This window comes from Embiotoca jacksoni, unplaced genomic scaffold (genome assembly GCF_022577435.1).
Source record: "Embiotoca jacksoni isolate LCO1_2020_lvr unplaced genomic scaffold, fEmbJac1.0.p SCAF_4, whole genome shotgun sequence".
NCBI lineage: Eukaryota > Metazoa > Chordata > Actinopteri > Embiotocidae > Embiotoca > Embiotoca jacksoni.
In genome coordinates, this window is record NW_027185392.1 from 9,044,758 (window position 1) to 9,066,298 (window position 21,541).

General features: G+C 40.5%; 1 protein-coding gene across 3 annotated transcripts in view; it reads left to right on the top strand.

Annotated features, from left to right (window-relative positions):
- Positions 1-361: 361 nt before the first annotated feature.
- Positions 362-21,541, top strand: part of LOC138209597 (microtubule-associated serine/threonine-protein kinase 1-like) — a 77,207-nt gene continuing 56,027 nt past the window's right edge. Inside the window, exons 1-2 of one of the 3 annotated variants that reach the window (XM_069168284.1) lie at positions 362-1,539; positions 11,846-11,877. In XM_069168284.1, coding sequence (XP_069024385.1) covers positions 1,501-1,539; positions 11,846-11,877 — 71 coding nt within the window. In that variant the 5' untranslated portion in view covers positions 362-1,500. Of the gene's footprint in view, positions 1,540-11,845; positions 11,878-16,059; positions 16,460-21,541 lie in introns of those variants that run through there. The other 2 variants (XM_069168285.1, XM_069168286.1) reach the window with 2 other exon arrangements.

Sequence of the window (21,541 nt, forward strand, 5' to 3'; positions counted from 1 at the left end):
AATTAATCAACTAATCCTTACATCTCTAAATTGTTGTTCCTCTGTGTTAATGACCATTTACTCCAATGAGAGCAAGTAATGGTGGCAAAATCATTTTGCAATGCAAGGGCCAATAAATGAGGCACAGATAATATGCCCCTTTCTCATCAATAATGCGTCACTATTTACAATCTCACAGTTCTTAAAATCTTTTGGAGCATGTTACACTTTATTCCTTTACACTTCCCACCTAAAACTCCTCATACAGAAATACAGGATGAATATAACTCCCACGTCTCAAGTGGTCTCGGTGTTGCTCGGAGCCTCCGGTCGTTGAGGGGTTAAACGTGGTTTGGTTGTAGGAAGTGGGTGGTAGGAGCCGAGGATGGAGCGAAGCCTGTGAGACAACCACTGATCTTTTTTTTTTTTTCCACGAAAAAAAGCGGCGTTACACCCGAGAAGAACAAAGTAAACACACCTCATCAAGATAAAACGGACAAACCCGCGTCTCGAGAGGACGAAAACGAGGAGAGATCCACCTGCTGTCACTGCCGATGTGTTTGTTTCTGTCTCCAGATGGACGTCTAGAGTCACTGCAGGTTCTCACTGATCCTGCCTGTTTTTCAATGCACATATGTTCAGACAGCGTTTGAACGTGTCATGTAATGGGAGATCTGTCGTTAAATATCCAGTATGCACGTATTGAACTCTGTTTACAGGCATGCGCTGGTGCCTGTCAGCTCCTAGACTTGTCTTTATGAGATCTGGCTGCTCATGGACTCCTGGATCATGTAGAGGATTCCGACCAACACAGGATCGTTGTGATAGAGGCATTTCAAATGATGACAGTGGTTGAGTTAATTTATTTCGGCTGTTATTGGTGCATTGAAGAGTTTTAGGGGATGCTTTCTGTCTTGGGCTGTGATTCGCTTGGGTGTCCGGGGATGAAGATGTCTGCAAACTTGTTGGCTTTATCTAATCTGTGGTGTGATAACGTTCGGTCTGGCGGTGCGGGCTTCTCTGTCTCCCAGCTGGACTTCAGCTCATGCAGAGCACGCTGAGAGCCTGTCGCTTATTCAGCACTTCTCACCACAGAGCAGCCCAGTCAGGAGTGTCTGTCGGTGTCTGCCAGCATGGGATGTTGGCTGGGGTCGAGCACAGGAGCGCCACCTTTTACACTTTGGTCAAACCTGAGTGCAGTTTGTTGGTTGTAGCGCGAGATAAGATAAAGGAGCAGCATTGTTATTTATCATATTGACCACATTAGCACCACTTAGACTGCAAAAAAAAAAAAAAAAAAAAAATAAAAAAAAAATCACCGGATATCATCTGCTTCTGGCTGGCAAACGATGTTAAAAGCGTGCGTCACTCTGACAGGAATTTGGGTACAGTAGTGAATTGTCAAACCGTGCTGGCTCGCTGAAAACCACGCGAGACTGGGCCTTCTTCTCGCCTGGTCACCTAGAAAACCACGGGAGCCACGAGACCTGCCGACAGGTGTGTAAAACCTGGACACGCGCCATGGATGATTCTGGGATCATCCGAAGACGGAGGCTGCAGGTAAGAACTTTTTTTCAACCCCCGTGTTTCCTAAACGTAACCATTCATCACAAACTTGGAGCTGATCCGTTAATTTGTCTTCTATCCTAACAGAGGGCACATTTACGATTCACAATAACAGCAAGAGTTTTACAAATACAAATTAGAGTTTTCGCTACTGTGTTTGGTGGTTCCTTGCCCACACACATGTAGAATCTAAAGCAATACAGACAACCCTTGACAGCCTTTTAAAATAATTTATAATTCCCTTGAATATGCTTTAGTCTAAATAGCATTTTATACAAATCTTACAAAGATACAGGCCCATATGGGTTCATAGAGAGTAGGATGTGAAGGCACAAGACCATAAACAACATGTTTTAGACTGCATAAATAAGCTTCATTTCAACTAGGAATAGCCAATATAATACAATTCTTAGACTTCAAATGTACTTTGTTCATATCTAAATATTTATTAATACATTGACTGAAAAACTGAGTACAGGACACAATATTTGGGAAACTAACACCTGACAGATCATGCTAGTTTGTAACAGTGAAATGAACAATCCATCTTCCATTTACAGCAAACACCTAGAGGTAATACAATTATAACTATGTAGGCCGTGGAATGTATTAAGAATGGTAAAATGTTGACAAACTTTCCTTAATGTGTCGTTTTTGGAACATTTACTTTAATGAAATGCCGCATCAGTAGGTTCAGACCCGTTGCATCTTTGAAATTCTTAATAATCTGACTAATGTTATCCCAAATGATATTCTTATGTAGAAAATACTCTATTTTGAGTGCATAGGTGCATTCACACTGTAAAGTATGGAAACATGCAGTGCACTATGAGAACCTGGATGGTGCACTCAAAATGGTCCAAAAATGGAGTGTGAAAAGCTGGACACTTTCTGCACACTTCCTCACTCGCCATCTTGGCTACGTAGCGGAAAGGGAGGGACCATCGACATTAAGTGTTTTAGGTCATTAGTAAGCCATCAGTTTGTTTATTTGTTATTTGTTTAAACAGAGGGCGCAAAACAGCTTGATTTCTAGTCAAAATAATCAAAGTTGGTCGATTTGTTGGCAGGTGTTCCATTAAAATGTAATTGGTATTTCCGGTAGGTGCAGAATGGCAGTGTACAATTTGAAACAACACTACCTTGTTCAAAATTCATGTACTACACAAGGCAGTGTAATAGCAAGTAAGAGTACGATATCTTAGTGTACTAGGAGAGGTACGTCACTTCAAACACGGCCCAATTCTGTAGTAGTCAGTCATATGTTGAGTATTGGTCTACTTAAAGGAGAGGTGGAAAAGATTACTCTGTTACATTTGCATGATGTTGGCTCGTCACTTCGCCCGTGTTGTACATTAGACAGACATGTCAAGTTACTGAAGGCTTCCTGCGAGGTGTTCCTCTGTGTGGATGTGTGAAACTAATCAAGTGAAATCAAATCAAATAAAATTGTAGAAATATGTCTTATCAAGATTCCCCAAAGCCAAAGTTGCCTTACACATTTGAGAAACCGAAACCAACCAATTTTGAGCATTTTTCACGTTAAAATGTGACCTTAACAATAATTAGATCCAGATAGATTGTTGCATAAATGCTGTAAATTGATTAATATACAATAAGATTTGGCTCTAGCTCCAATTAATTACTTTCACTACCAATTAACCTGTCAGTTATGTTTTTGTGTTAAACAATTGGCGGCTATTCTATGAAATGTCAAATAATATGTCAATATGCCGATCCCAAGTTCTAACCGTCTGAAGTTACAACCTCAGTTGTCTTATTTTGTCCCTCCAAAAATTAGAGAAAGTTAAAAATTTAAACATATACAAGATAATTTTTTTTTAAAAAAAGGCACCAAATCAGCATATTGAAGGAGATGGAAACGGTGAATATTTGACATTTTAATTTTTTAATATACTCTAAGCTCCACTCTAAATTATCTTCTTTGATGTACTTGAGTTGTGTTCTTACACTTGCTTAACTCCTCACACCAGGAGATAGATCCTGTACATCACTGACGTTACGACTTTCAGATCAAATTTGTAATGTAGCTCTGGCTGCCAGAACTTGTTAAAATATAATTAGGTTCCGCTCATTGACTGTTTTATGCTCGAGTGACGGTTTGGCAGAGTTCTTTGAGACTTTGCTGAGCTCAGTGTTCCTCGTGATTGAAATATTTCTTCGGAAGTTAATTGTATCTGAATCTCACATATGGATATCGACACCCTCCGTGGAAATGGAGTAGGCAGTCTGGCGGGGCGGCAGTAGGCAGTCTGACGTGATCATGAAGCTTTAAATGTAATGTACATGCAGAGACACAGCGGGACAGAGACACACACAGACATTTCTGCACGACAGACTTTATATCGAACTATAACCAAGAAGACATAGACACACATAAAAAGACTTGTGCACTTACAGGAAGACTACTGGTGAGTCAAACTGCACTTTTGATTTTAGTCAGACGCTGAGTGCATTTTAATGTGTGTCTGTATGTACATTCATACTGTGGCTACACCAAGCATCTTGTGTTAGTTTGTTTCTGTGTGTGCGTGCATAGAATTCATGCTTATATGTACATATCAAATTGACTCCCAACCCCCCGCCCCTACCCTTGGTCGATATCCATATCTCAGACAAAGGAGGTCTAAATGCTGAGGATGTGGTACAGTTGTTGGGCCCATTAGCAGGACTAATGGTGGCCTAACAGCCCTGTGTGCCCTCAGGGAGGAAGACCAACTACCAGCAGCAGGACGGGCTGAAAGGGCCCAAGGCCAGGAGGAGGGGTGGAGGGGTTTACATAGATTAGGCAGCAGCTGTGGGCTACAGTCGAACCCATTTAAGAGGCCATTACAATATGTGGATCCCCTTACTGCCTGGATCCACTTTCACACCAGAGAGACAGAGAGAGAAGGGAAGAAAAGGACTTTGAGTCTGTACATGCATGTTTGTGGTTCACACAGATGATTAACGCAATGATAATCTACGAGTGTGGACACCAAACTAACTAGGGCTAAAACTGAGGCAGAGCTGAGTCCCTTTCAACTTGATCAACGTTGATACCGATATAGTGACTGAACATGTAAATGAGAATAATCCCGTTTTCTATTAATGGCTCCTTTTCAAGTCATTAATTTGACACAATTTTTAAGTGCATGAAGTGAAGTTTTGGTTCGAACAGCTGTTCAGAAACTATTTGACATTGGGTGTAAAATTAACAAAGTTATGATTTTAAATCAGTCAGTACTTGATTTAAAAGAAAAATGTATTACAGCTGTAAACGAAGCTATATCAAAGTAAATGAGTCATCTTGAGTGTCCGAAGTCAACTTCTCAGTACTTGACAGTCTAACTTGGCTGATGCTGGATTGCTGAGGCAGATACCAAAATTGATGCTCAAGAAAATTAAAAAAAAAAAATCAGATAATCCTAGAGAATTAGCTAGTTTTAAAACTTTTCATCTGTGAAAGAGGGTCATGACATGCAACAATATGTCCTTTGACATCCCAAATGTCCTTTAGTGATTCTTCCTGATTAACTATATACATTCAAAACATTTAAATCAATCACAGAATCAGACTTTGCTGCAACAGGCCCAATTTCTTTTCGGTGAGACACATTTAAAAATAGAAACTCGATCAGTTGCAGTGATGATTAACATCATGATCTCCGCCCATTCCACTTTATTTGTCTGGAGCCGTATTTTCTGCTGTGGGAGAGAATGGGTCACTGATGAGCTGTTTTCATCTGGGGTGAAGGTTACCATGCTGTCCCGAGCAGTTTTAGGTTGTGTGTTACACTTAACCCACGTGCTCGTACGCTCACACAAACGAACACAAGTCGTGCTGTGTGTCTCATCCCTCTCTGATGTAGGAGTATGGGCTGCACTAAACACACACACACACACACACACACACACACACACACACACACACACACACACACACACACACACACACACACACACACACACACGCATAATTTGTCCAATATTTTGTTCTGGGCAGTGTGCCCATTTCCAATATGCTAAGCACAAGGGATAAGAGTGTGATCACTGCAGAAGATCCAGCTCTCTTTGCCAAGTCCTGTCACTCACTGCCGTGCCCACTGCTTTGTTCTGCATCACCATGTCCTTCTGATGTCAGTATTATTCAGAGAGGCTAGGTTTTGTACTGAGAGAGCAAAATGTACATCAAAGCAACAGATCTGGGCCAGAATATATTTGGGAATTGCTTCAAATATTTGAACTACTTTAGCAGGGCTTGAATTATAATGCCAGACACCTATAAAGCACAACGCTTGTGTCCGTCTTCCTCCCCAAAACAGGTATAATATGAAAAAAAATTGCGTTTCATTCATGTCACAAGAAAGCAATAAAGGTTAGTGTAAGATGTTACATTATTTTAGACCTCTGTGTGGAGACCTGTGAATTCAAAGCTTTTAAAGGAAACTTGAATGCTGGTATACTGAAGCGTACACTGTTTGACATTTGCCTCGCAATCTGCTGTCAGTTTTGGCAGCAGGAGGAGGACAGAAGCCTCATTTATCTGCCCAGGGCAGCAGCATATTAACATTTTTATTTTCTTTAGTTTCCAGTAGGCCTTGACTTTGTCGTGGAGTAAATATACACTGAAAATAAAAAAAAACACGTGACACTGCTCATGCAAAGTTGTCTCAAATTTTAATCTGTTTTAAACTGTCCTGTTGCATCAAAGCATAGCATCAGATGAGAATGTGAATAATGTGCTTGTACTTGTAACTTGGAGCCCGGAGGTTGTGCACAATGGATTAAATGTGCGAAGGAGGTGTTTGTTTGTATGTGCAGACATCTGTGCGTCTGGCTACACTCCATCATATCTGCAAGAATGGCTTAATTAAAGCTGTTTTCCATCTATGGTTACATCACGTTATATCAGAAGAGTTTCTGGGTTGTTTTTTTTGTTAAACTGTTTGTATGGACTTATCACTAACTGTGACATGACAGCAGTATGATTACACCATCTATGGATGCAGCGGGCTGTTATCACAGTGTGGTTGAAGTGAGAGGACACAGCAGGACACGTCATGGCATTAGTATGTGTAATCATGAAGACACAGAATGATTTTTAATCAACAATCACATCCATCATCATCCAGGCCTGTGATTACTCGTATAATTCTTTCATGTCACAACACATGTTTTACCAACACCATCAATACTTCAGCTATGCGTCTTCTATGTGTCAGGATCAACTTTGATGATTTCTGGTGTGGGCAAAACTTATCCCTGCTTCTTTAGATAATAATACATTTATAAATATACATTATTTGATCAAATGTAAATGTGATTAAATAGTTTATTTCAGGATTTTAGCTGCATTCTTATATTATAAAAGTCAACCAGACAGGAGGATGATCAATTTAAGTGACTGAAGACAAAACAATAAAGGAATTGAAAATGAAATAAATGCAGCAAGCTACTAACTTTTTTCATTATTGATTTATCTATTAGATATGTTTTATTAATCCAAAATTGTTCACTCTGTAAAATGTCATAATGTTTTGAAAATTGCCCATTGTGAGTTTCTTAGACTCAAAGAGGTCATCTTAAAATTGTTCAAAGTCACTTATAAATCACATCAAACAAATTTTCACATTTGAGAAGTTGGAAGAAACATATATTGGCCACCAGTGCAAAAAGGAGCACATTTTGCTGGAGCTTATCCCAGCTAACAGGGCGAGAGGTGGGAGAGGTGGGGTAAACCCTGGACAGGCAAAATAGCTGCTGATTAATTTGGTTTATTGACTCAACTAATCACGCGGTGCATAATCAGTGCAGCAGATATCTGTCAGATTTTGAATTCAGGCCATCTCAGTTTTGACCCCTTAGCTAGTTGTGCTTTACAATCCTTTCTTTATTGTAATAAATCTATCACATGCTGACAAATAATACAGACATTTACCCCTGATTGGACCCAGATATACAAATAACAGATGATACAAATAACAGTTTTTACTGAGTGTCTTCATACCATCTGAAAGTACCCCTACTGTTATTTTAATATTCCTTTTTTGTACCTAAATGTTTATATTTACATATTTCTTATGAACATCAGGGTTTCTGTTACACGCAACAGGATACTACTGCTCAGGTTGTCATAGTTAAGTCAATTGAGGATAATATAGTTCTGAGAAATACAGGAATGACCAGTAACACAGCAACAGTACGTACAGTAGCTGTCTATTGGACAGACAGTGAGAGGGAGCAGGTGTTGGGGTTTTATCCATTAGCCACCCTTATCCCCCATAACCATACACACACTCACACACACTCACACACGCACGCACGCACGCACGCACGCACGCACGCACGCACACACACACACACACACACACACGTATATAAGACTCGTGTGGAGCTCCTCTGAGTCACCCTGGCTGAGCTCACTTCCTCTTGATGATGTAGTGTATTAGACTCCTAGCTCACTGTGATAGATGATGTCACTTCCATTGAAAAAAAAAGTTACTGCCTCCTGCTTCACTAAAAATACCACACTGCCATCATAGGTGTAATTACATTTTTCCACATCAGTTGTAAGTGTTCATTTGACATTTTGTCAGATGGTTCATTCACTGTCTTGACCAGAGTTGGATAACTAAAATTGATTTCTCATGTTTTGATTGGAAATATGAAGCTACAGCCACAGATAATCGACGTAGTGTATCATAAATACTGAAAACAGGGCCATGTGCCAAGCTGCTACACTTATTTGTACAACTCTCATCAAGTTTCCCAAGACAGATAATTAAAATGATTCGTTTTTCAACCAGCCAGCTGAAACCATACTGACTTATTACAATGTGTCTATTAAACACCAGCATGTTTGTGATACGTGAATATCAACTGAGCACTAATCCACACTTTGAGCAAACCGTCACACATTTATTTTCTTAACAATATTTGCTTGATCACATTTAATTTGATATACAATAATGGACACTCCTTTAAGGTCTCAGCCTGAACCTTTTGAAGGATAAAGCCATCTTGAGTTAATTGGACACTTGGCTACACAATGTTACTAGTTAGTTCATGAACAGAAGAGCTCAGATGTGGCACACAGTTGACAAAGTTCAGTATTGCTATTTTTATTAAGGTGGAGTTGCCTGTTAATATAAGGAGAGAAGAGGTGACCATGCAAGGAACGACTACAATAACAAGGCTTATACGAATAGAAAATCTGTCCAATTGCTTTTGACTTTTAATCAGTATGTGTTTAAAGAGCTTTACCACCCGCTCTTTATATTGGATACTTATTGACTGGATGGCTTTTATTTTTGTCAGTTTCTGATTCTTTGTACTACAAACACAAAATTTCCTACCTCACAACATACGGAACTGATCTGAGTATTGAATTGAAAAATGAGTATTGTATCGTGTTGTAGTTTTATAACGAGGGGAAGCATTAATACCTCACAGTGTTGGAATCGGGTTAGTTTGGGTTGCATGCTTGTTTTGAGACTGTTTGGAGACGAAAGCTGCAGCTGTCAAGTCATGTTTCATCAGCTTGGCTTTGTTTGGATTTCGTAATGCCTGTTTACTTATACAAAGAATGAGATTGACTGAGAGCAAGAGGGAGAGACATTTCAGGATGTGAATCTTTTTTTTTTTGAAAGCCAGTTGCAGTCCCTTCTTCTTGCCTTATTTTCCTCTCATGTCTTGTGACCGTGGTTGTCGTTGGTCACTTGGATTCATTCCTATTCACAGACATGGCTCAGTGTCATTAAGCCTTCCCTGAGGGAAAAAAAAAAAAAATCCAGATGATAATATCTTTTGAGCCAGGCCATTGAGTGGTGGAAAATAGCACGATAAGCAGCGCAGCACAGGCTGACAGTAGGAATTGACAGGTAACCTGATCTAACCTAAACTAAATCTTAAATGGTTTTAAATTGGGAATAGATGGGCAACAAGCAACATTCAGATTCATCCCAGTAGATCCTAATCACATCAGAGTCCTTGTTGCTGTGTCCCAGTGTCATAAATATAGCAGCAACAATTCACTTTGGCTCCACTTAACCTGGCGGTTCCTGAAGCTCTGAAGTCTCTGAGCACTTAGGAGGGATCATTTTACAAGCTGCTTTTCACTTAAACTCCACACGAACAGAGAACTACAAAGACAACAACATCACCATCAAGTAAAAATGGAAAATACAACATTGCCCTTTTAGATTTTTACCAACATACTGCTATTAAATAAAATATACATACCTCACATCCCTGCCGTGTGCACTTATTAGATAAAAATATTGGAAAAAGACCAGTGTTTGTCAAAACGGTTTTGTTAAAGACAGATCGTTTGAAGAATAGTGGGGGCTTGAGGGTGGGATATCTTGTTCAGTGTCCCAACCCATGGAATGCATTTGAAGGTTAAAGCAGCAGGGCAGGTAGACCCCTCAATGGGACTCAAGAAGAACCAGAGGGGTCACAACACAAGACCATCAAAGGGCAGGGTTCCCACTGGAATATCACAGAATTATAAAACATCTTTCCTAGACATAGAAAGTCAGGAGAGTTGATAATGTTATGGGGGCCATGTCATAGAATATCACAGAGTTTTGTTTGTTGCATATTTAAATTTTAGTTGCCATTTATCAAAATGTAATATTTTCACTAAGCATTTCTCTATATCGTGTTATTTAATGTTTTCTGAGTGCGTTTATCCTTTTCCGATCGCCAGTCTAATGCCAGCAAAATTAAAATTTTAAGAGCTTTGGCTACAAAACGATGACTTTAGAGATGATGACAGATGACGGAAAAGCAAAAAGTAAAGTTTGTATAACTACTATTGATCTATCAGGAGAGGGATCCCTTCACAGCCACACCAACAGTGAGTTTGTTGCTTAGGCAGGTAAAAAGCAGTGGTGTTATACTGAAAATGCCAGTGAAAATGTCAATAAATCTCGCAAATGGATGGGAATAAAATAATGTGCCTGGTTTTGCTGATCAGTACAAAGGTGGTTTGTTTTTTAGTTAATTTTAGTTCATGGAAATTCTTCTTTTTTAGTTAGTGAAACTGAGGGAATTTGACATTTGACTTAGAGTAGTAACCTTAAAAAGGAAAAATTCACAAAAGATTTTTTTTTTCTGACTTACATTTTTACATGTTACTTTGTGGCACACTGTACAAATGACTTCTTCAGTGCTATGAATATTGTTCAACAAACCGCATTTTATAGAAAATTTACTTTCAAACTATAATGACCATCTGTAGAAAAAAGTGGGGAACAAGTTAGCCTAGCTGCGCGGACTGTGGCTCACAGCTTCAGTTTTCTTCGCTGTTACCGTCTGGTAACTGCACGTATTAGCGTTTGTTCAGCGGACCAATCAGAGAGCAGTGTCGGTGGTTAGCTGCGTTTGTCCCGCGCCTCCTTCACTGGAATTGGATGGCTGGTGACAGTGACGAGCTCAGTGCTAATATTTTCCAACTGTCATTGACCGGAAAAAAAAAAATCGCAGCACGTTGAGCGTTCAGCGCAGAATAAACGGTCAGACTCGTCAAGCTGCTGGTGTTTATTAAAACGATAAAAAAAAAAAAATATGCTGTAGTCAGGAAAAAAACACTTTGGTGGACAATTGCGGTAGGTAGTTGCAGCGGTAGCAGACTGTCGGCCGGTTTTGGCCCGTGCTGATTGGTTAAAATTATCCGGAGGTCTACACCAAGCAGGATGGAACAACTGCAAACGAATCCAGAGTGAAATTGGGTTCTGGTTCGCACCAGGCTAGGAACCAGAAGTACCATTATACAAAATCCATACCCTCTGTCACTCAAGAAATCCATCAACGCTGCCCACACTGAGTATCTTTCAGTCTTATGTTTGACCTTCAGTGAATTTGATTCATGCACATCCTGTTTATATGCTAAGAAACAACAAAGTGCTTCACAGGTAGGAATTAAGACAACAGCAGTAAAATATAAGAGGTTATAAAAACAGGAAACAGATTTTAAATGAAATCCATAACATGACAACTAATTGCATCTCTTCGTTAAGTAATAAGATCAGAGTGATGAGTTCAATCTGTTTCAGTTTTGAGCTGCTGTTTAAAGTGCTCATAATGAGACATTACAGGTAGGCTATTGTTATGTTAAGTGACACGTAATCACCACACTTACAGTAAATTAGAAGCCTTTCCACCTTTTTTTGCCCATAAACAGGGAGTTCTGCAGAAACAGATTGCGTGATGGGTGAAACTCATCTAACCTGTCTCATCTGTCTCCTTTCTCTCCTTTCTCTCCTCTCCCTTTTCTCTCTTCCTTTATCACCAGAAGGATCTACCTCTGCCCCGGAAAAGTAGCAGGTGAGTGTGACATTATTCCTTTATATATATTTCTAAATGTGGGTTTATAGTGTGGGACAATTTAAAAATAGTTACAGGTGAGTGTATTTGTGGTGTTGATGGTGCGGCTGTGTGTTGTTGTGTGTGTTTTCGTATTCTCAGAGTTTAATTTCTGTCCTCACGGGGAAAGTCAGAAAACTATTTGGACAGTAATAAAGAGTTTTAAGAGCACTTTAGTGTGCCGTGACAAAACATGTCATTAATTTTGAAGCTTTCTGTTTTGTTTTTTGGGGGTTTTTTTTACATTGTAAGGCCACAGTAATGAACCACCCTGTTTTCTTAGCTAAAGATACAGACAGACGAGGAAGGAATAGCAGTTTTTAAAGACTTGGAATCTTTCCAGCTTGTTATGAGGAAGTCATGGTCGGGTGGTGTGATTGTACAGTAGGAAGCTTGCTTTTACACTGCAGCATGTCTCAGCTTCGTGTGAGCCCTTTCACTCATAGAAAGTCTCTGCTGGCCCAATCTGTTGCACCAGTGAACTGTGCAATGAAAGTTCAGCAGCAGGGGAGCCACGCTGTGACCTTAATGCCCCGTGTGGGTCGGGGAAAGCAGTGTGGGTGAGAAAGGAGAACAGAGGAGTTCATGATGTGTAACATGTGACTTAAGCCACCAAATGTCAGTGAAATTAGTAAAGGAATGATGTGTTGTTTGTTTCCTTTATGCTTTATTAAGGCATCAGACATACAGGAGTGCTCTGACATGTTGTCAACATTTTCAAAAAGGACCAATTGTGGTTTTGTTTATTTTCTGTTGTGTATATAATGTTACAATGTCAGATACTCATATTAAAAGTCGCCAAAGTTTTAAATTTAAACGCGTGTAAAAGTAATTCATTTGGGTGAAAAGCTCAGGCTTCAATGAGCACGATACACGTAGGTCTCCTTTAAGCAAAAGTCAGAATTATGTTTTGTATCAGATAATTCTAGCATCATTGGAAGTTTTGCTCCTCACACTATTACTATATTAACTTTATATCCACTAAAGAATTAGGAGTTTTATTTTCCAGATTAAAGGTAGTCAAGATTTAATTTTTGTTTTGTTTGTCTGTTTACTTTATTGAATACAGACTGCAGAAGGATTTAAAAAAACAACACGATACTTGCCTGAGAATCGTCAGTTTTCTTCAGTTTAAAATGAATCTAGTTGTGTTCACGTCCACCAGTGCATATTAAACAGGTACTGACAATATTGAATTGGGTACTCTTCAGTTCAGTCAATCAGTGATGCAGTTGACCTCACTAACCTCAAATTATTACTCATTATTAGGGTCCGAGCACCAAAGGTGCGAAAGCCCTATTGTTATTTAAAGTGTTATTTTGCAGATGACAGGGAAATCTTAACTGGAAGTTATAAGGAAGAGACGGTCTCATGCTTTATCACAGCTTCATTTGTGCCCTTTAATGAATTGATTAATGGCAATTCCTTCAAAGTTTTGACATTAAAGCCAGATATTAACATTTGAAGGCAGGTTCCCAAAACAGGACTGACTCTTGGGAGAGACAGAGATGGATACGGCTGGCTTCGCCACACAGATAGATAACATTCAGTGACTAAATTAGAAGCCTCTGGAGTCGTTTTCGGTGCCATTTAGCAGTAAGTGGAATTGAATGATCCTGAGAGGTTTGACAAAACTGATTAAAATATCTTTAATGCTGTCCTTTAACAATTATGGCGTCTAAAACGTGAAATATTTGTTGAAATGCCTTAAACAGTGTGTGAGTCTCTGTCCATGGTGCTGAAATACAGTTCTGCACTCTGTCTTTGCCCTGCAGTGTTTTTATATCACCCTTTCACTCCTCTTTTTTTTTTCTTTAAAAAAATATGACGAAACAAGTGATTTATTTTTTTTTACATTTCTCATTATTCAAATCCAGTATTACAAACGCATGTGGACGTGGTTTTAATTTAAAGCATATTTCTTTTTTTTCTATCCATCTTAATCATTCTTCAGTTTTTGACGGTGTCCTCTCTTTCACTGCTGCTCCTGCCACTAAAAGCACTCCACAAATCAGACAGAATTTTATAAAGAGTCTTATGTCAGCTCAAAATGCTGTCTGAAAGTGCCTTTGAACATTGCGGGTGGTGTAATTTTCCACCAAATGCTTATACTTTGCTGTCATCATTTCGAGTTTTTGAAATCCTTGACTATTTTTCTGAAACTGCCGTGGTCCGGAGCCTTACTGTTTTCAGTTTACCCACTTTAGTTCTGTGTGAGCAGAATATTAATCAACTAACTCTGTCAGATGACTGTTTGTCTTGTAAACTATCCGTTTAGGGTGTTGTAAATATGAAGCAAAGCGCTAATTTCCCGTATGAAGCTGAGTTTATTATTTGACTTCATTTATTTTATGTGTGTACTTCTGCTTAGTATTCTGTATACATCTTACTCACGGCAGAGGTATCAGGTATCCGATGATGCTGCCTTTTACATGCCTGGAGTATTTATCTGTATCCCTGTGTAATTATAATTTACTGCCATACTCGCTCTGGCCACGTACTTCTGTGTGTGTGTGCTCTTTGTGTGAAGCATGCATGCGTTACCCTGGCTGCTGTCAGCTCGTGTGTTTTGTCCGTGACCTCTGACCCGTGTGGCGGGGTGGCAGATGTCACAGCATGACATGAAGGAGACACTGGAGCTGGAGGCTCACAGTCAACCCCCTCCCCTCCCCCACTGCTTCATGCTGCTGTTGAATTTATTTTTACAGGCATCCTCCTGTGGGTGGAGCTGGAGTCTTGTACAGTGGTGGTGCAATGACTGCATGTTTATAGCAGAATGAGGAAAAAGTGAATTGAAGGACAGCAAAGCCAACAAATACTGAAACCCTGAGACTTGAAATATGTTTCAGAAGAGCCTGGAAGTCTCCCACATGACACACTGAACCCCCCATCGTGTCTTCCTTATGATATCATGCCACCCATCCCTGTCTCTGACCCCCTGCTGTGTTTCAGTGATATCACCAGCCTCCTCCCCCGCTCCCCGTCTCCTCTCTCCCATGTATATTTTATCCATCCAGACTCCCACATTAGAGACGGCATCCATTATTGAATTACTCCCCTCAGCACTACTGTGCAACTGTCACCCCACGTCAGCTTTAACATTTGGTGGACTTGTTTCAAAGGGAAGAAGGCCGGACGAAACACGTATGCACGCGCGCACACAGAGAAAAGACTTGGCTGGCCATTGCAGAGCAGCTCCTGTGATATCTAGGACAATTAGATGATGCCAGAGCTCATGCAATGTGGCATTTCACATCTTAGAAAAAATGTCACCGTGTTTCTGTGTGTTTCTGTGTGCTCCGTGGATAAGGCTACATTTTTCATACTATCAATACAGCCCGTGAAAAACTCAGTCAATACTGTTTGTCTGCCTCTCAAGGCTTTCCGTCTTTACCTGCACTGACTGTGGCACTCCAGGCACATTAGCTCCTACTGAACATATGAATCTTTGAATATTACAGTTTTATTTAACAAGATGCTAACTATTTCCCTAAAGCAACAGGGCACGATAGTTTTCAGTAAACTAAAACAGCATTTATATGTGTGCCCAAACATTACCCTAAGACGTTTAATTCTCTTCTCGCTTCAAGTAGATGCGCTGGAATGGTTTGGAGAAATGCACAACATATTTACTCCATGCCAAATACAAAACTGAACAACATTTCTTCATTATGTCACTAAAAAAACGTAATAAGGTTTACATTACATGTCCTCTAATGATCTTTTTTTTAAATGATGCCAGGGCCAGTATGATAATGCTCATCTAGAAACTGTAACATACACAGAAACACACTGAACAGCACACCTTGCAGTGTCCTTCCCCTCTCTCTCTCTGTCTCTGTCTGTTTTGTCATTCACATTAGTCCTCAGTTCACTGCTCCCTCATCTCGCCGCCTCTGATTGGCTTTCACTCTGTCTCTCTAGCCGTCTCGCTTGCTTTCTCCCACATGCTGTTTCTTTCTCTCTCACTCGTACTGCATTTACTTGCGTTGAGCTCACCCCCCTCCCCCTTCTCTCATCTCCCCCCCCCCCCCCCCCCCCCCCCCCCCCCCCCACCCGCTCTGTCGCTGTACACTTCCTGGCTTGGCACGATACCCTTGAGAAGCAGCCCCACAATCCTCTCTCCTTCTGAGCGGGATGCTCGGCAGCCCGTTCCCTCTCTCTGTCTGCTCTTCCTCCCTCTCGTCTCCTCACTTAAATTCTCCTTTTCTCCATCTGTAACACAGATGACATTTGCACATTTTTCTTCTCTCTCTTGCACACACTCCTGAAGGCGTACTCACGTGAGAGTCACAGCGAGGCATCAGAGAGAGAGAGAGAGAGAGAGAGAGAGAGAGAGCGAGAGAGTGTGTGTGGATGTGTGTGTTTCACTGGCCAGAGGAAGCTGACATGCCAGCGTGGAGCGTAATCGCTGCTTCTTGACTGCCTGCCTGCGTCTGTGTGTGTTTGTTTCTGTGTGTGTACGTGTGGAGGCTCAGCTGCTCTCATGTTCATCTGCCAACACAGCCTCTGCTGCTAGCAACATGTTTCGACGCACAAAAAGGTAAATGGCAACAATCTGTCAACGTGCAGTCTTTGTGACCGGTGTGGTGCCCTGCTGTTGTTCGTATGTGTTGATTCATCGGAGGAGGTGCTTGTGTTTTTTTCCACTATGTTTCCGTTGTCCCTGCCAGCTATCACGCTGTCTCACAGTTGTCTCCCTGTCTCCATTTAGCTTCAGCAATATGGTATGCGCACTTGTGTGTGTCTTTAGATTCATATGTGCACATACGAGGTGCTTCTATGTTCTTACATCTGACAGGTATGCATGGAGCATTTTTTAAAGTGCATAATTTGTTTTGTTATGCATATTATATGTGTGTTTGCTATGTGTGTGTGTGTGTGTATCTAATATACCACAGTAATAGACTTGTTAGACGTGCATTTATACCCGTGTTAAGCTTTATGGTACTGATGCACATATGATGAAAGATTTTGTCTGCTTTAGATAATGGTTTGTAAGCTGGACTCTCTCTCACACACACTGAAGGTATGTGTGTGCTGGGTTAGCAGCCTGTGTGTCAGATATAGCATTATGAAGTGAAAGCATTATTTTCAGTGTTCAGGGAGTGCTTGTGTAGCAGAGAGCCAACAGTGGGCAGTACTACAGTGCTGTCTGCTTGGCACAACTCCTCATTCTTCCTCTCTTCAGTTCTTTCCTCTTTTTCTACCTTTACTCTTGCCTTTATTTTATGTCCCTTACATCACCTTACTCTCCTCTCCCCTCCTCTCATGTACAGTCTGCACAGACCCTTTAGTCCTTCCTGCCGTTTGCTGTCTTCATCTCATCTGATCACAGAGGGATTAGTCTGAGTCTTCACTGTTGCTCCCACTTTGCAGGGAATGAACAGCAGGATACGTTGTATATGGGAGCAATGGCTCCCTCATTCAAACTGTAGGCCACCACATTGACTGTATGTATTTATGGGAGACCATGTGTGTACACGAGAAGGTTTGTTTAAACGTGTGTTTGTATAGGAGTCTGCACACATGTATTTGCTGTTTTCCATTGTTTTTCTGCTGTCTGCTGCAAAGGTCTCTCTTTTCTTGATCATGTGGTCCGCAGGTTGACATAATAATCTATATCCTTCTTGTGTGGAGATTATGACTACTGTTGGGTTGGACGATTTTTTTTTTTTTTTCGAAATTTGTATTTTTTTATTCATACATGTTTAGCTTGACAGTAGAAAGCAGATCATCAAATGCTCAAATTCAACAAGATGAAAGCAGAAAATATTTGGATTTTGGTGCTGAACCTAATGTTTTGCTCGGCAATTAATCAGTTATGAAAGTTGTTGTTGATTTTCTGTCGATTTGTTATTTAAAGGAGCATTGTGTAGGATTTAGTGTAACCAAATGGTTGCACTTGGTTGTAGATTCTCCCCAAATGTCCATGGTGAAGCTACGGCAGCGAAACTTAGAAAAAACACTGAAGAACCCAGTTTGTCCCTTCTGGGCTACTGTAGAAACAAGCTTAGTGAAAGAGGACCTGCTCCTGATGTAATTAAATCGTAAAAGATAAATGGTCTGCACTTATATAGTCCTTCATCACCATAGCGGTTTCAGACTGTTTCTCATTCACTTATTCACACATCATCAAACTGCTCTCCTGCCATCAGGAACGACTTGGGGTTCAGTGTCTTGCCCCCAGAACACTTCAGCATGTAGACAGGAGGAACTGGGGATTGAACTACCAACCATATGATTAGTAGGCTAACTGCTAAACCACCTGAGCCACTGCTGCCCCCGACTGTGAATGATATGAAGGGTTCGTTCTGATGTAAAGAAAATACAGCCAAGGAGGGAATGACTTGCCTCGCCACTCTGTACAAAAGGTATAATATGGAGTGGGGCAATTGTTGTTCCGCCATTGAGGCACCAGGCTGGTTCCACTTTTACACCGACACTCAAAGTTGGCATAGCGCGCTACGAGACCCAAACTCACAACTCTGCTTCAGGAACGCCAGCATGCTATCTAAAGGGGCGACATGACACTGGCTTTGGTTTGGTGTTAAAAATAGGCATGATGAGGGATCTTCCTCGTGACAGTTTTGCAGGATCTCAGTTTAACACGGGCTTCAGTTTGAGATGAGTATACACTAATAAAAACCAATTATGAATATTACATTCCCTTTTTACCAATAGATCCCCCGACATCCCACACACTGAAACCTAAATTGATGAAGTGTTTTCAGCAGTAAGTATTAATATGACCAGCAACTCTGAGTCAGTATGTTTGTTTGGTTATTTGTCATTGACCAAAAGAAAGTTGGCATCAAATGTCTGGTTGGATTCATAATCTTGTTTACTTCCGCTTTGATTAGATGCACACAACAAATTTGCCGGTTTAAGACAGTATTATATTTTGGCAAAATTCTTGCAGAAAAACATGTTTAAAATTCTCAAGTAAAGTGTTGTTTAGGTACTGGTGCTGAAACTCAAATATTGTATCAGCACCAGCATTGGAAAATGTTCACCCATCCCTAATTCTGTGTTATAAATATCATCAAATCATTTATCCCTGCTTCCTCTTTTGCTCTGCTTTTTTAATCATCTTGCTGTCTCTCGCTCTCTGCTTCCCTGGATTCTCTGAATGTGCTTTCTTGGCTGGCCGCAGCAATTAAAAGAGATAATGCTTTTGTGTCCAATCCAAACAGATTGAGCTACAGGAAGACAGTAAAAGTGTGTGAGTAAAAGAGAGAGAGAGAGAGAGAGAGAGAGAGAGAGAGAGAGAGAGCATGAGGCAGCAGCAGAGCTACAGGAAGACTAGAGTGGGGTGGGATGAAAGGCAGAGCCTGAGGTAGTGTCTCAGTCTACATTTAAGGGTAGCCCACCGGGGTTAACCGAGCCCATGACGATAGACTCTGTGTCTTTAACTGCTTCCTTCTGCCTTACTTGTTTTCACCACTTGAAGGTAAACCCTGCTGGTTTGCTGCTTTGGATTGTGAGATCATGAAAGAGAGACAGACACAAACTCGAGGAGAATTAAAGGACTGAAGCCAGATGACAAACAAGCGAAGAAGGCCCTTTATTATCTCACTCACACATACAGTATTATCCCACACATGTACATCATTACTCTCATACATGATGCACAGTTCATAAGATCCCTCTCATTAGCAACACACAGGACATTTCATCCCACTCACATGCAGCACACAGCGCTAATGTTTAGTTTTTACATGTGAGGCATAGAAAAAAAAACCCTGTAATTCAGGAGAGTTATCATAAAAAACAGGTTTCCCTTTCACTTATTTAGCCTATAGTATGAATAACAAGACAACAGACTACATTGGACATGTAGAATTTTCATTTTGTACACATCTACTGTTGGTCTTTACAGCTTACATTATGATGATGGACCTGACACGCCGACATAAGTAGGTACCACAATTATCTACTTGAGCGTCAACACATGAAGCAGAGTTACAGTGAATCACTCAGTCAGTTGTGTTATGGCTTTTAGACGTAGCTGAATGAAGGGCGGATATTTTTGTCCGTTGTTCGCACACATGGTTAAAAACTGAAGCATGCTTATCTGCCTCCTTGCAGCAGCAGATGAAGATGGATGTTGTAGATTCAGTGTCGTTTAGTGTTTGAGCTGCAGCTTTTTTTTTTTTTTTTTTTTTTTAAAGGAGCTCTAGAGGGAAGGGCGCTACAGAAAAACGTGCAGCATTAAACACGGAAACTCCTCTCCACGCTCTACGCCTGTTGTTTGTACCATGACAGCACCATCTGTTGCTGGCTGGTGTTCAGGCTACCCCGAACCAAAACACACAGACTGTTTGTGGCTTATCTCAGATATTACGATGACATGATAACACAACTCATCCTGTACAGCCCTGAGTTAATGACAACGTGGCAACATGAGAATGACCTTTAGTCTCCTGAAAAAAACATTTTCCAGATAGATATAGTTTTTCTTAAGGTCGTTTATTATTACGAAAAGCTTTGGAATTATTAGTTTTATGCATAAGGACCTCTGTCAGGCAGTTAGTGTCATCTCATTGTGCTAATGTGACCATAAAGAATTTATAATAACCAGTTTGAATATTAATTCACAACATGCAGAAGTATTGAAAAGTGTAATTGGAGTTGAGGAGGATGACTGTGCTCATTCTTGTCCAGTAAACCATCTCAATGCTTTCAGACTCTTCTTGACCTTTCTTCGGATTTCTTAGGTTCTCTTTCAAATGTTTCTCACAGGCAATTACCCAGCTGACTAACTGTTGGGGTGATGTATTTGTTTTTTGTATTTGTTGTACTGGAGGAGTGGGCGAGAGGGCACACCAAAGAACGAAGGATCTGAATAGAATCTCTGAATTCTCATAATGTAAACAATAGATATATCGACATTACTGTATTAGTTTGGAGAAAATTGGTCTCAGTGTACCAATGATTCACAGCGGTAATGACATATCATACAGTTGTGGGTATTTGCGTACTTGGTCTCATAACTTGTCCTCCAAACTTTTCACCATTGTTGCTGCTTTCGTCCCCACTGACCCTATCACATCTCTGTACGGCCCCTAATTTTCATGTGGAAATTGCAACAAAGACATGATGCGCGAGGCAGCTATCATGTACACGCAAAAAAGTAGTTCAAAACAAGTATTTCTCCAGCCTTACCTGAGCTATCTCCATGACAACTCTTTGTGCTGAGAAAGACGAGGGGATGTGGTTAAAGCTGGATGTTTGTTTTTTCTGTCAAATGTGAAATAGTTGTTGTTATTTCAGCTTTATTGTCAAGGTGACATCTGAAGCTGCTGCCTCCTTTGTTTTTTTAAAGTGATACTCTGCTTTTGTTCATACATATGAATGCACACCACACTTCAGTGATCATTTCTATCCCCAGTCACAAGGCACCACATTTTTGTTTGTATTTGTTCGTTGGTTAAAGTACGATATTTACAACATGCAAATCTCAGTGAAAAGCCATTTGGTAACAGAATTTCAAAACTGTTTCATTTACAGTCGAACAGATTGCGGTTACTTAAAGTTTGTTTAAAAGCGTTATTATTATACCAGACATTATATTTGATTGAGCTTCCGACTGCTATCTTTATTTTAAGTAATAGGCACTCTG